We start from the raw sequence: 16,024 nt of genomic DNA, 5'->3' as shown, positions 1-16,024 counted from the left end.
AAAAAAAAAAAAAAAAAAAAAACATTGTCAGGAATAAAAAAATGAATATTATCATCAATGACCTGTTAGTGTAGCATGAAAAGTAACACATGTGAGCAGTCCTGTCAGAAGATGGAAGAAAATGCAGACCATAAAAAGAGGGACTGTTGTTAAGTTGCCATCAAGTCCAACTCATGACAATGCCAGGTGTATAGAATAGAACGGCCCCACAGGTGTTTTGAGGCTGTGACATTGCAGAAGCAGATTGCCAGACTTTTCTCCCAAGCCACCTCTGGGTGGGGTTTGAACTACCAGCCTTTCAGGTAGTTCAGCTACGCAGGCATTAGAAGAGAAGAGTAGCTGAATGACCATATCCACATTTAACTATGCTACAGTGTTGGAGAAGACACTGCCACATCAGACTAATAAGTTCATGAGATCTTACAATGTTACTTTCTTATTCTCTGATGTAGCCATAGCATCTAGAACAGTGTCTGGCAGGTACTACATGCTCAATTAGTTGGATGAATTAATGTCTTTCTGATGAATACTGGTTGGTTCATCGTGTGGTGGTGGGCTGACTTTTACTAACAGCCTGTCATAACAACCTTGTGTCATCTGATCCAGAGTTCACCTTAACATTAAGGTCAAATAAAAAGGCTAAATGTTGATCCTAAATGGAACTTCAACTTATTTACTTAGAACTAGCCAGCTGGACTCAGTTAAGATGGTCCCAATTTTGGTGGTAGCATACAGAGCATCACAGTCAGGAGCCAGAGGACATACGCCTTCTTCCCTCATCAGGCCTGATCAAAGTGATTGTGCAGTACTATGCCATGTCACTCTCATAGAGCTTCCTCATAGGACCTTTAACACAGTCAACACAAGTGAGCTGTGGTCTTCCATCTTCTCCGCTAACTCAGCGGTCAGGAGGAACTTTGATGGTGGCTTAGTGGTCATGTGGTTCTCGCCAGGTGCTCCTCTGAGGCTATCTGGGCTGTCTGTGGAGCCTTGGTGTCTTGGGCCACCGGAAGGTGGGTGAGGTGACTGACTGCAGGTGTGTGTGTGCCCGTGGATGGCTTTCAGCTCTGCTCTCTTGGCCTTCAGTTTTTAGAGGGGCATGGACTTCCTCCTGTAATTTCAGTGTTGTCGTTGTAAAACAAGCTTACTTCAGTAAATTTGAAATGTTTAGTAACTGTTGCTATGCTCATCATAGGTCTTTCTCAACCCGACTGCCATTGAGTAGATTCTGACTCATAATGACCCTATAGAACTGCTCCCTAGGGTTTCCGGGACCATGAATCTTTACAAGACCAGGCAGCCTTGCTTCCTCAGAGCATCTGGTGGGTTCAAACTGCTCACTGAGATATTAGAAAGCATAGGAGTAAACGTTCTAGATGCCAGTATCACCTCTCTTGGCGGGGGGGGGGGGAGCGGAGAAGATGGGTGGGAAGTGGTAGGTGAATATATTTGGGCAAATTTGCTTGGAAAGGAGGACCTTTTGCAAATAAGAAAACAAAGGCAAGTGGTACGTCTAGATCTAGAATGAAATCCTAGCAATTACCTAGTCCAGTAAAACATATTTTTCAAATAAGATATCATGTAGAATCCCTGCCTATAGAAGAGAATATAAATTTCAATTTTACTCTTATATTGATGATGTTAAGTGTAATGAAGTCGGTTCTGACTCAGCCTGTATAGGGTTTCCGAGGCTTTTAAATCTTGTGAAAGCAGAAAGCCTCATCTTTCTCCTGAGGAACACCTGATGGGCTTGAACTGCTAACCTTGTAGTTCACAGTCCAGTGCTTATCCTAAGGAGCCATCCTGCTCCCTCCTTATGTTGATGTTAAGTGCCATCGACTCGGTTCCGACTCATAGCGACCCTGTTTAGGGTTCCCAAGGAGCAGCTGGTGAGTTTAGTGCTTATTCCGCAGCACCAGATCACACTTGTTTATTCTAGTCCGTCAGGGAGAACGCCAGGTCATATGTTGAGGTCTTCAATGTCTTAAAAGTTGGTATGCATATGTGAATGTGCATGTTTTTCATTCTTAAAAATAAACTTTATACTCAAAAACGACATTTGAATCAAACATTTGGGAAAGCCCTGATGAAACGAATGGATCACATTTGAAGAAACCACTGCATGAGAGAGCCCATCCCACTCATACCATAGGTATCGAAATTGAAATTATAATCTACCTCATTTCATCTGCTCATTTTATGTCTTTGCTGATACTAATGAATCTGAAATCAGTTGACTCCTTTGATACCTCCTGTCTTCAAAGGTTTGCCCTACTTAACCGAAATCGACGTTTCTAGACCGTGTTTCAGGGTCTAGCAGACTTTAGAGTGAATACTTGCAAGCCTTTGCTTTTAAATTTTCCTTTCTTCTCATGTTGAGGGACCTTTCACTTCTTAGATTAGACACAAAAGGCTTCGTCTACTTTGAAACTGATGTTTGAGTTTCCGTTATGGTATTGATACATGCTTACATGCATCAGGGGGACTTCAAGTAGTTTGTGGGGAAACTCCATTCTTTGTTCATTCTGTTTTTTCCATGAACTGTTTGAGGCCTCCTCATAGGCCAGGGGACAGATTCACATTTGTTTCTTTTTGTCATGGGGTTAATTAAAAAGATGACCTTTGCAAAAATAAAAACTTGTGGAGGGAGGACAGTCAATTCAAGGTAGAGTCCTGATGGTCCTAGTCGCAGTGAAGGCCCCATGGCCAATATTTGGCTATTTCAGCATGTGCAGTATTGAAGCCAGCCCTGTCTCCTAAGAGAGAAATTGCCATGTACAAAATGACTTGCTGGAAAATGGTGTACATTGTATATAATCTTCTAACAGCAGAAGGCCACCAGTGGCACTTCCCCTAAAAAAATAAATTACCCGAAATTTGCAGCACATTCATATTCAATTTCATCACAGCAGATGCTCATTAGTATGTTGTTATTAATTGGTATTCACTTTAGGTTTTGTTTAAAATGAAGATAATAATTAGGTTTTAATTACTGCAGCATTCGTGGGAGGGGGGGTTGTCTGTGGGAAGAAGGAAAGAGTGAAATGCCTCTTAAAGCCCTGAAATATTTCCTGATGCTTATTCAGCAACGTGTGTTGCCAAAGACTTGAAAAAATAACTTCATCTTTATAGCAAAAAAGACAGAAAGGATTTCGAAATGGAAAAATTGCTCTTTGTGTGTGTTTTTAAGCCCATCGCTATCAAGAACTTGCTGTAAATTGTCTACTTGATGGACACACTAAATCAGATGATAATGTGCTCTACCATTCTTTCTAATCAAATTACCAAAAAGACTTCTTGGAAAAGTACGTAACTCTCACAAGCGGCTGATTAATGAAGTGGTGGCAATGTTTTGTATTAGAACTAATTGAAGTAATCCAAATAAGTTATTTCTGTAGCCTATGGAAATAATTTCCTTTGCAAAGAAGTACAGTGGAGTTGGCAAACCAGTATTTTTCTCACCCTCTGGTGTTCCATATTTGCAAAAAAGCTAAATTAACATAGATGTTGCAAATAAAATGGATAGAAAACTACGTAATTTAACTGAGTGGCAGGGAAAAGAAGAAAGCTTCGCTCAATCTTTTTTATAATCAAGACTATTAATTTATATAAGGCTTCATGGTGTATGGACTCCTGGTGTGGCGCTGTAGATAAGCACTGGACTGAAAAGTCAAACTCAACAGCCGCTCCCCAGGAACCCGAGACAAGGTCGCTATGAGTCGGAACTGACTCACTGGCACTTACCAACAACAAAAGGTGTATAGAAATTAAAGGGTACTGGGATTCTAAAACCAAATCTTTCTTAAAACACTGGCGAAATGGCAGTTTTTCATGGATTCGTTTTAAAGGCACATTCATGTTAAAAGAGTTTGAACAAATTCCTTAGACAAAACTTCCAGGAACACTTTCTCAGGTATGGAGTGTACAAATCCAGAAGCTTTCAGTCTAGTTGGGAAATTGATGTTTGAAAAGATTAATAAGTTTGTCCAAGGTCCAGAATCTTTCTGCTATTTTAGTCTCTGTCATAAGGAGAGACACCCCAGAAACATTAGCAATCAAGTCAAGGGACTAATGTATCATTAGGCGTTATGTACAGACCAAGTAAGAGGTGCTGGGAATCCACTCGTTCCACAAATGTCCACTGAGGGCCCACTGCACTGCAGCTTCTGTTCTAGACACTAGCAGTACAGAGGTAACTACACATGGTCTCTGCCCACTTCAGGGAGGACAAACCATGTTGTGAGCTCTGGACCAGAGGAGAGCTGACTGGCTATGTCTGGTGGAAAGGGAATAAACTAAAACCTCGAGGCACCAAAGGCTTCCCAGAAGTGCTGATGCCTGTGAGGCCTGATGACAAAGGTAGAAACCGAGTGCATCTTTAAGCAAGGATGGAATATGGGTTGTTTTCAAAGAAGGGATGGGATTGCTTGGCATGAGTTCCAAGGCGCAAAGGAGTGAGAGATGGTGAGGGTGGTGGATTTGTGGCTCAGCTGGTGGTTGAGGGTCATGTGGAGAACTCTTGAGAGTGGGCCAGGGTAGGGGGACTGATAGTGGTGGGGAGGGTGCTAGTAGGGATATTTCAGCAAAGCCTATCTATCTTAAGTCAAGTTTCCCTTTCTAGATACGCACATCATGGTTTCCAGTCAGCCCCAATTAGAGTTTAGAGTTCTGAATCTGCTTCATGCTGTGCTGCCTGAAGTAAACTATATTAAACCCCATTCACCTTTTGCAAAGTAATGGGGCTTAAAATACCTTCATTGTATTTTAAAGTAAATAGTCACTCTGGTTTGTCTTTGCTAATAGTCCAAGAACAGTAATGTTTGATGACAAAAACAAGCAAACAAACTTTGGGGTTACATTTGGGGTTTTTGGCAGTCCATTTTCCTTCCTGATTTAATATTGTTCAGGCTTCAACTGAATGAATTTGATCTCTATGAGGCTATACCAGTTGGTGCTGTGAGGAGCCAGTCCTCTCTGTAAGAGGATGATAACTTGAGGTTAACATTTTGCTAGGTCATGAGCCCAGCTCTTCATTCATCAAAGAATTTAATTCCGTGGGTGTGTTATGCTTGTTTTTAAAGTACTTTTATCTAATTTCTGCTTGGTCCCTACAAATGAAAGAGCAAAGCCTGGTAATCTCCTCATGCAAAACCTTAGAAATCAAAAGTGAAAACGATATTGTCAAATCCCTTCAAAAGAAAGTCACTTGAAAATTGATACGAAAGCCACTTTGCAAAAATCATTTGGCAGTTCCTTCTAAAGTTGAACAGTTGCACGCCCTATTATGTAGTTGGCATTAGATGTCATCAAGTCGATTTCACTCACAGTGACCCTGTGCACAACAGAATGAAACACTGAGCGGTCCTGTGCCATCCTTGCAGTTGTTACATTTGAGCCCATTGCTGGTGCCACTGTGCTAATCCATCTCGTTGGGGGTCTTCCTCTTTTTCACTGACCCTCCACTTCACCAAGCATGATGTCCTTCTCCAGGGACTGGTCCCTCCCTCCTGCTAATATGCCCAAAATATGAGAGATGAAATCTGGACATCCTGACTTCCAAGGAGCACTCTGGCTGTACTTCTTCCAACACAGATCTGTTTGTTCTTCTGGCAGTCCATGGTACTTTCAATATTCTTCTCCAACACTACATTTCAAATGTATCTATTCCTCTAAGGGTCCTCCTTATTCACTGTCCAACTTTCACATGCTTATTGTTGTTGTTGTGTTTGCTGTTAAAGTGCCATCGAGTCAGTTCCGACCCACAGCAACCCTGTATAGAGTTTCCGAGGAGCGGCTGGTGAGCTTGAACTGCCGACCTTGCGGTTCAAACCAACTTTGCAGTCCAGCGCATTAACCCTCACCATCACACTGGGAGGCTATTGAAAAGACCATGGCTGGGTCTTTGCTCTTGAACACTTCAAAGAGGTCCTGTACAGCAGATTAGGCTAATGCAATACATTACTTGCTTTCTTGACTGCTGCTTCCATGAGCATTGATTATGTATCTAAGCAAAATGAAGTCTTTGACAGCGTCAGTCTTTTCTCCGTTTATCATGTAATTTATTGGTCTAGTTGTGAGGATCTTTGTTTCTTTACAATGAGGTGCTGCAACCCATACTGATCTTCATCAGTAAGTATTTTAAGTTTTCTTCACTTCAGCAAGCAAGGTTGTATCATATGTATATCACAGGTTATTAGTGAATCATCCTCCATGTAATCATTTCTACTGCTGGATATGAAGTCAACAGAAATGTGTATGTGTATATATATATATACACACACATATATGTACACAGCAGCACCATTTTTTAACCATCAAAAAAAGTGAAAACCCCTTAAACGCCCATTATTCCGAGACTGAATACGTCGATGGTGGTGTACTAATTCAGTGGAATACTTGACAGTAATGAGAATAAAGGGGCTACTGCTACATGCAGCATCATGGATGAATTCCACAACCATCATGTTGTAAAACAAGTCAGGCATAAAACAGTACAGAAGATGACTTCATGCACATAATTTTTTTTTTAGAAAGTCAAATCTAATCGAGGGTTACCCTTGGAGGAAAGATGAAGGTAGCTGAGAAGTACACAGGAGAGCTGTAGGGTGCGTCTCTTTCTCTGGATGCTGGCTACAGAGATGTGTTCCCCTTTTGCATCAAACTATACACTGATTTGTTTACTTTTTTAATATATATTTTAATTCCATAAGAGGATTCCCCCCACCCCCTGCCAAAAAAAAAAGTCGTGTTTTTCACTGCCTTGTGTTTTAATGTAAAGAGTCCTGGTGATAATGTGGAGATTAGACATTGGGGTTTGAACTGCTGAGGAGCTCTTCAGCAGTTCAAACCCCATCAGCTGCTCCACAAGAGAAAGATGAGACTTTCTGCTACCATAATGGTTTACCATCTCAGAAACCCTATATCGGGTCAGTATGCATTGGAATCAACTTCATTTCAGTCGGGGGTTGGTTTTGGTTTGTGTTTTATGTAAGGGACAGTATATCTCATTCTAATGTTGAAGTAGCTTGACTGAACAAGCAGGAATATTTTCCCAAAATGATTTTTAAGAAAACTCGGGCTATTTTGATCACTGCAAGTTTCTTTATCTTATGGTTCTAAAAGTGTTTCCAATACAGGTAATTTGTAAATGCACAATTCTCATCTCTGACTGTCCGTTCAAACTACCTGGGGAGCCCCTAAAAATTCCCATCTCTCCAGTACCCCCTCCTGTATTCTGGTTTAGTTATTCTGTGATGAGGCTCCCCAAGTGGCTCCCATGTACAACCAGGTGAAGGAAGGACCACTGCCATATAGCCTCATCAGAAATCTCAGCAGAAAGACCGGGTCACATAGGGCAGTGGAAACAGAACTACCTTTTCACCATAAAAGGCCTTTTTGCTTGGAGAGAGATTAAAGTTTGCACTGTCTCTACAAAAAAAAAAAAAAAGAATACATTTCCTTTTGCTCTTCATTTCCTCCACAGTATTTGCAGTGTCTGCTCGGTCCCAGGAATATCAGAGCAGACAGTTCCTTCCATACCCCCAGCAGATGTATGGATGGTTCAGATGTATGTATGTGCAAGTCATCCCATGGCCCACACATATTACTCTGTTAGCACTCTCAGTAACTAACTTGAATGCAGAACATGAGACATATAGTAGCTGTTTCAGTTCAGTATTGTTCTTACGAAATCATCATCGGCCACTTTGGTACATGATGTTCTAACTAGAAAGGAAAACTGAAAGAAGCCTAGGCACTGTGTTGAGTGCAATTGTCAAGGAAAAAGCAAGAAATCGAACACTTTAAACCAATAAGTGAAAGCTAGAGAGAGAAAAAAAATGTTAAAATATCATCTTATTTTCTTGAAGTCTTTTCCATCCAATCTTGTACAGTCAAAATGAGCATTTAAGTGTGGGGGGGAGCCCGCTGAAGATCTCAGAGAAGCCTAGAGGGTGTCAGGTTTCTTGATTAGAAGAATTTCTCATCAGAGGCAAAAGGGAAAAGATGGTAAAGATAAAAACAACATCAGCAACCCTCACACACACACACACAAACCTCCAAGTGATCACAAATTAAGGGTGCAAAATCAAGAAAACAATAATAGGTGGGACTTTGGGGTTCATTTGGACTTCGATTTTCTCCATTTCATGTATGTTCTTTAAAACCACTTAATTTTATTTGACTTTGAGAATCTAATTGGGCCTTTGTTTTCAGCCAGTTTACTAATTGCAAAATATGTCAGGAATCAAGAGGGCAGGAGGTGTTGGTATATTTTTAAAAAATATATAACTCCTTTAAAAAAAATTTTTAAAAAAACACCCTATTTTCCTTATCCATTTAGGCAGTGACTTTCAATTAGCCTGCCTACTAATATCAGGTCACTAAACTCCGCGACTGGCGCTTTATTCCTTCATGTGGGTTGTCATTCGTTTGCTTCAGTTGGCTGGCAAAGGTTGTTGTATATCCATTACCAGCAACACAGCACTTTGCATTTCTGAATTGACAAGCAGCTATATTGACCCAGCGCTTATTATGGGTCAACAGCTGCGTTAACCAACGGAAGGACTGAGGGGCAATTAAAATGAATTGGCAAAAATATATCTTCCTAATTTACTCCAATTTGTTATTTATGCTAACATTGTATGGCTTCTATGGTGACACTAAACAGAATGGACCCAATAATGGCAATTAACATAAAAATATAATGGCTAATCAAATTGACAGCAACTGTTTCTCATCATCTCGACACACAATACATTATCAAAACAAACTATTATGAAGGAGGTAATTTCAGTGTTCTATTCAACCTGCAGCATGTGTGCAGTCAGGGAGATGTGTACCAGCAATTACTGCTGAATCTAAAAAACTAAACAAATAACTTAATCGCTGTCGTCCTCCTTTTTTTTCCCCCCAGGAAGCAGTAATCAGGATTCGCTAAAAATAACTGGTGTATAATAGTATAATGATGATGCATATTGTCGAATAGCTAATAAGAAATAAAATAGGCTTCTAGGTGTATATTTTTTTTACAATAGGATCAGGTAAAGAAAGAGACTCAGGGAAGGAATGCACCCATCAAAAGAAGACAAAGGAATAGCTCCAAGGGTCTTTATGTCTGCTGCCTCATATTTATAGATACCATTTATAATGGCCCAAGAAGTTTAAAATCCACTAAATTTAGTAGCAGATTTACTAATGGCGTGGGCAGAAGGTGAATCGTGAGTGCCAGTAACTACATTTTGGCTACTTTGGCACCCAATCTGGTTAGCTTTTTATCATTGAGAGCCAGCTAGTATCTTTGGATTTGATACTTGGGTAACCCAATGACATTGCCTTCAAAAAAAATAATGCTGTTTCCATAGCCAGTTGTAGATAGTGGTTTTCCTTAGGTTCCCACTCGCATTTCAGTCTCTTGACACCACCCCCCACCCCCCGGCCCGGGTACATCATTATAGAAATGGATTGGTTGGTAATGGTCATTCATTCATTCTCTCATTCACTCCACCAGTGCCTAGAGAGTACTAACTGAATGAGTTAGCTCGGCATGCTTGCTGGACATGGTGCACAGTAGGTACTCAGGTGATGTTGGTTAAATTACATGTTAAGCAGAAACAGCAGTGAAAACTGGTAATGTTAGGGTTTTAGTTGTTTCATCTTGGTAGGACCCTTTCAAAGAAAACACCATAGTTATAGCTCATTATCCTCTTGTGCAAAGGTTTCCTAAGTCTCTCGTGCCATAGAAAGAAGGGGAGAAAGTTACTAGGGCACTCCATTTAAAGTCAGTCGGCATGCATTTGATTGGGGTTCACCAAATAATTCTCACTTCAATTATTGATTGGCCATAAGTGTTTCTCTCTCTCTCTCACACACACACACACACACAGTAAAATAACTGTGGCTTGGGAGAATACACAGTGATTCTAGACGACCTCAGGAACATTCTGTATATGTTCACTGAATGAATGAATGTCGCCTATGTTTTGTGAAATTAGATCTAGCCAGTCATTAGACATTTGTTGTGATGTTGTTGGAATGGAGAACCTTGGTCATTTCCTTTCATATGGTACACTTCTCAGAAGTTGTACATTGCCCACTTTGGATTGGCATAGAACATGTTGTCAAGAAGTTACTCGAATCTGTGCTTAATTCACAACGGTGTGCCTGTGAGGCAGTCCCTGGCAAAGGTAAAATGGATTGCCACCACTGAGCTCATAGGAGAATAAGATGCGTTAAACAGTTTTCAAAAATTGTTTCACTTCTTGCTAACAGGAACAGGTCCCAGTTAGGAAGTACAGTGGCGCTTTGTCCAATTGACAGTGCAAATTGTCAAGGGGCAGAGGAGTTCATACTTTGACAAAATCAGTTTTTTGACAGTAGGGACAATCTGTCTGCATATGCACAATTAGTAATCTATGATGGAAGTGGCAAGGCTTGATGGGAAATTGGAGAAAGTAGGTGTGCTCTATCTATGAGGGGGGACAAATTATTAGCCCAAGTCCTTTCTTCTCACCTCCCACTCTTCCTAAGAATTGCTAATCAATATGGAAGGTGGAATGAGGGGACACTCGGCTGAGGGTGAGCTCCATCATCCCCCTCCATCCCTCCCCAGTATTCATTTATTTTTCTGTTCTATTGCAGTATTCCGATAAGTCCCTGTACACCCAACTGTGCTTTTACCGGTACATTTTTGATGCGGAGTATGCACAGGAGAAACTTACTACTACTGATCATGAGAAAGGTATGTTCAAAGACTGTAATTACCTGCGAGTTTAAAGTGGAAATTTGCATCATAAAAGCCAGACCTACTGTGCCAGGCCCTTGGTGCAGCATCACGTCGCTGTCTCGGCAGCAGGCTGTGGGGGCCTCTGTGAACACAGGGATCCCCTGCCAGAGGGGCGGCCGCATAGGAATCCCCAGCTTCGGCCCCCATGGCCCGTCTCACATTGTTCTCTAGTAAAGCAGGGCTTTGGGGGAGGAACGGCACAAAACGAGTCTTTAAATGCTATATTTTGAAAATGCTATTTTCTATAGAGTTTAGTAATTGTAATAAAGTAAGCATAGGCAACGTGATCATTGGGCCTACAAAAACCAGAAATTACCACCCAAAAAAATAGACCTGGAGTGTGCCTCTGCTGTTCACTAAAAGCCTACGTTCATTTTGAAAAGAGGAACGGGGTGGAGTTCTTTGATTGACTCCATCCGAAGAGAGTGGATAGGCGCCTCAACCCATACCATCAGGGGCTGCCTGTAACCCTTTGCTCCCGGCGTTTCCTTACACAAGACGTGCAGGCACGGTAGGACTTAATGGGTCTGGGGAAAGCTTTGTTACATAACTTAAAGTATTTGAAAATGTCATGCCAAGTGCATGGTTTGGTTGTGGGGTTTTTTGTGGGTTTTTTTTTTTTTCTCTCCTACCTGAAAATCACGTTGACAACTTTTCTATTGCCTGTAAAAAAATAAAAAAAGGCAAATTTACACATTTTTCTTATTAGTTACCTACAGAGTGTTTAGTATGTTGTTTGTCAGCAAATATCAATTCAACGTTTTGTTGGTTGGTATTAGGGCTGGAGGCAACCTCAACAGCATGTACAAACCTATGAATATTGCTGAGTTTTCTCACATAAGAATCTTTCTGCATTTCTGGGGAACCTTTCATAGAGGGTTTTGTTTGTTTTGTTTTCCCTCAAAAATAGTACATTAAGATGTTTGTTATTTTCTAAAGCATTCAGATCTTCTGGCCTTGATTTCGTCTTAGTGTTTTCAATTCCAGTCATAATTGACTTCAGGTTTTTCCATTTGCAAGATAAGCTAGAAATTCTAAATTTTGAAAACTGCTTTGACTTAATTAATGGTTTTGCAGTCCTTGGATATAAAACATTTTAAGATTCATGAAAGAGTTGGTTTGGATATTGATGTCTTGTCATTAGAAGTTCAACAAGGACTTGGGGATATTTTCAGTGAATAGGTGAAATTTATGTAGAGAAGAAATTCCCTTTGTTCATTAATAACTCAGCTTTAGAAAGTCCATTCATGGCTAATGTCCATCTCATATTTACTTGTAGTTTCATTAGTAGCTATTCTTGGTTTCCCTCCAAGTATGCTCCTTTTAAGGCAGTTAGGAGTTGAGGAAAGTCAATTGCTATCAGATCTATGACATCGTTCTCGGTATCAGTATAAGGGAGAAGCCCCTTCTTACAGAATCGCTCCATTCCAGATTGTTCCCTAGCTGTTCTTAGGCTTTCCAGACATAGAATCATCTGCTAGGCTTCTCCAAAATTCTTACATTTAAAGTTGAATCCATGTTTCCTGATCAGCAGCTTTTTTTTAGAAAGTCCCGTGACTCCTGGAGACTAGAAGGAATCATTTGGAAAGCCATTGGAAACATAGCCTGCTTCTTAGAGAACACCACAGAGGATCTACATTCCTTCCTTGGGCAAGAAGAAGGACTAGAGGAGCTACTTGGGAGCTTCTTGCTTGACAAAAGGGAAGACGTATTGACATTATCTGGTCACTCACATGGTTAACTGTCATCCCATTTCACAAGTCTGGGAATCAGGATACGTTTTTGGGGTTTGCTTCTAATACGGATACCACCCAGCAATTGAGGGCAAAAACTCCACTTGAGAGTATTGTCGGAAGACTAGGAAAATAACACAAGAGACGGGTACAAAATGTGTGTGTAACAGAAGAAACCTCATGACATGTTCCAAGAGCCTTTCATTTTCTTCATGGAATTTGAACTTGAAACTATTTTCCCTTGGAGCTCCCTTCTGCTTGTTTATCTTTTCTAAATTACAGGTTAGGAATGAGTGAACTGGTTGAAATGGACTTACTCAGGGTGTTTTCAGATCATTCTATAATGCTGAATGGTGTTAGGGTATTTTTAGTGGTGGGAATATTAACTGAAATTTACCGGTGATCCCAGAGCAGAGGCTCACATGACATTGATACACTCTCTCCTAAGGAAGGTGGTGGTGGTAGTGTGCCACCAATTCGGTTTCAACTCATAGCACCCCTGTTGTGGGTTTCCAAGGCTGTGAATCTTTATGGGAGCAGAAAGCCTCCTCTTGCTCCCACGGAGTGGCTGGTAGAGTCACACTGCTGACCTTGTGGTTAGCAGCCCAGCTTGTCCTCCACTGCACTACCAGGGCTCCCTCCTAAGAGTAATATATTGGAGATCCACATCAATGGATCCTGTACTCAGAGACTCTAATTTAGAAGGTGTGGGAGTGTAGAGTAGAATTTAGGAAGTTATAGTTTTTAGAAAATTTCCTAGATAATCCCAACATGCTGCCACATCTCAGAGGCTCGTGTCCTGGGTTCTCTGAATGGAATAGTCAGGTGGTTCCAAAGAAGAAAGAACTGAATGCCAGTTGTAGCCCATCTCAGGAAGAATTCCACCAATTTAAAGCCACGTAACATATATGCAAAATTCACTTCTCACCGTAGAGGTTGAAGTGAAATATGCTCTTTTGAGAATCACAAGAGATCTGCTATAAAAATGAATGCTAAATCTCTGGGATCCAGGATGCTAAGTATATTTATCCAATTTGGACTAAAGCCAGAACACCAGTAGACATGAGCATCAAAAGGCCTGTGAAAAATGACAGTCGTTACACAGTTACATTATTGAGAAATGGAGTCTAAGTGTCTTCTGTCAACAGGGCCCCCATATCAGGGGTGTGACGTATTTACTGTAGACTCTCCTTTTACTGTCAGTACCTAGCAACAGTTCCTTCACTGAGATTGTTCTACCATTTCCATCATAAAGCCCATATTTTAACTGCTATAACGGGATGGTGGTTTTAATTTTTGTTTGAAACTTGGCTTGGAAGAAACATGTACACATTATTTGAAAGAGATTTATTTATTTTTATGGTGAAAAGTAGGCCTTGTTGAAGCTTTTTCCTGCAGTCGGCTTTCAAACGAAGGCTTAAAGGCCATTAGTCCATAATGTGAATTAATTCCATTGGGTATTTTCCCCTTCTCTCTAAAATGGTAAAAGACCGTTACTCAGTTTGGTGGAGTGTTTACTGCATATTTGCTGTAACTACATAGCATTTTTAAAATCTGATTTTTATGTGACTGTGGTATTATTTTTATTCTAACTGCTCCAGAATGTACATAGATGGCATAATGGATCCAAAGGAGGTTTTACAGGAACATAGTAGCAATATATGAAGTAAAAGTCCCTCGTCAGGATAGCAGCACATAATGGTTCCATTTGCCTTTGCCTCATCCCATGGCGCCTTGGCCTGAGTAGGGAGAAGTGAACACTTTGAGGTAGAAGTGAATCAGTTTAAATCTTTGCCCATTTGTCTAAATTATGCCCATTTAAAAATACAGGAGAAAGAGAAAGTCTCTTTTCTCAACTGAACCTTGTTTTTGTGTTCATGTTTTGTTTATTCGGCAACAGTTTTGCTTTTGTTTTCTGTTTTTTGGGAGTTTTTTTCTTTTAATTTATTTCTATTATTATTGAATGCTGTCCCTGAAGTTAGAGGAACAAAGATGGCCAACACTCCCTGGCCTGGAAGAGCTTTTAGAGTCTGAAGGGGAAAGATTGATTCCGTAGCAGCTGAGTGTGATGTGGCATGAGTGTTAGCTCACGGAATTGGCCAAATTGATTTGGAAGCAGAGAGAGGGAGCTACTAACTGCCTTTTCACTGTACTGTTTGTTCTGTCTTTTCTGCCTGGAAAGCAGCTCTTTTTCTTTTTCTGTTCTTTCCATTTTATCCTTTCCTCCTTTATTCTGTGTTAACTGTGGGGAGTAGAATGGTCTCCTTGGTGACTTTTTCCATGAAACTGTTTCAGTAGGTTGCATTTACATTGGCCAGAACTGGAACACAAGGATTTAGGTCCATGGCTGGGCAAACAGTTAATGCACTCAGCTGCTAACTCAAAGGCTGGAGGTGCCAGTCCTCATGGAGGCACCTCAGAAGAAAGGCCTGGTGATCAGCTTCCAAAAAATGAACCATTGAAAGTCCTATGGACTCACTGCACCCTAAAGAACTAAAAGCAGGAATTCACACAGAAACCTGTACATCAGTGTTCCATTAAGTTGATTCTGACTCATAGCAACTCATAGGGTTTCCCAGACTGTAAATCTTCATGAGAGCAACAGCCTCGCCGTTCCCTCTTGGAGCAAGTGGTGAGTTTGAGCTGCTGACCTTGCAGTTAGCAGCCCAGTGCATAACTCACAGTGCCACCAGGGCTCCTTTACACTAATGTTCATGGCAACATTATTCACAATAGTCGAAATATGGGACAAACCTAAATGTCAACCGACAAATGAATGGATAAACAAAATGTGTTATATCCATACAATGGAATATTACTGAGCCATGAAGAGAATTGAAGTCCTGGTGTATGCCACTGCATGGGTGAACCTTGAAAACATTATGCTGAATAAGATAACCAAGCTACAGAAGAACAAATGCTGTATGACCTCAATTATATAAAGTAGACAAATTTGACGAGGCTTCAAAAAGTTTATGGGAAAATTCCATTACCTTTTATTTCCATTTTTCCACAAATTTTTTGAAGCCCCCTCTTACATAGAAATCAAAGATTTTATTAGTGAAACCAAGGATGGGAGGGTGGAAAAAAGTTGTTGTTGTTGTTAGGTGCCATTGAGGTGGTACCGACTCATAGAGACCTTATGCACAGCAGAACGAAACACTGCCCAATCCTGGGCCAACGTCACTACTGTTGCCACGCTTGAGTTCACCGATACTGCCACTTGGCCAATCCATCTCATTGGGGGTCTTCCTCTTGTTCTCTGACCAAAAATGATATCCTTCTCCAGTGATTGGTCCCTCCTGACAATATGTCCGAAGTATGAGATACGAAGTTTGGCCATCTTGGCCTCCAAGGAGCACTCTGGCTGCACTTCTTCCAAAACAGATGTATTGGATCTTTTGGTAGCACTGTCAATATTCTCCTCCAACACCATAACTCAAAAGCATCAATTCTTCTACTGTCTTCCTTATTCACTGTCCAGCTTTCGCATGCATATGAGGTTATT

At 40.8% G+C, this 16,024-nt stretch overlaps 1 protein-coding gene across 1 annotated transcript in view; it reads left to right on the top strand.

Moving 5' to 3' along the window:
- POLA1 (polymerase (DNA directed), alpha 1, catalytic subunit) overlaps positions 1-16,024 on the top strand; it is a 390,582-nt gene that overhangs the window by 296,214 nt on the left and 78,344 nt on the right. The window contains exon 36 of the mRNA XM_006835670.1: positions 10,639-10,738. Coding sequence (XP_006835733.1) covers positions 10,639-10,738 — 100 coding nt within the window. The remainder of the gene's footprint in view (positions 1-10,638; positions 10,739-16,024) is intronic.

The sequence above is a fragment of the Chrysochloris asiatica genome, unplaced genomic scaffold, assembly GCF_000296735.1.
Source record: "Chrysochloris asiatica unplaced genomic scaffold, ChrAsi1.0 scaffold00018, whole genome shotgun sequence".
Lineage (NCBI taxonomy): Eukaryota > Metazoa > Chordata > Mammalia > Afrosoricida > Chrysochloridae > Chrysochloris > Chrysochloris asiatica.
This window is presented reverse-complemented; position numbering and strand designations above follow the sequence as displayed.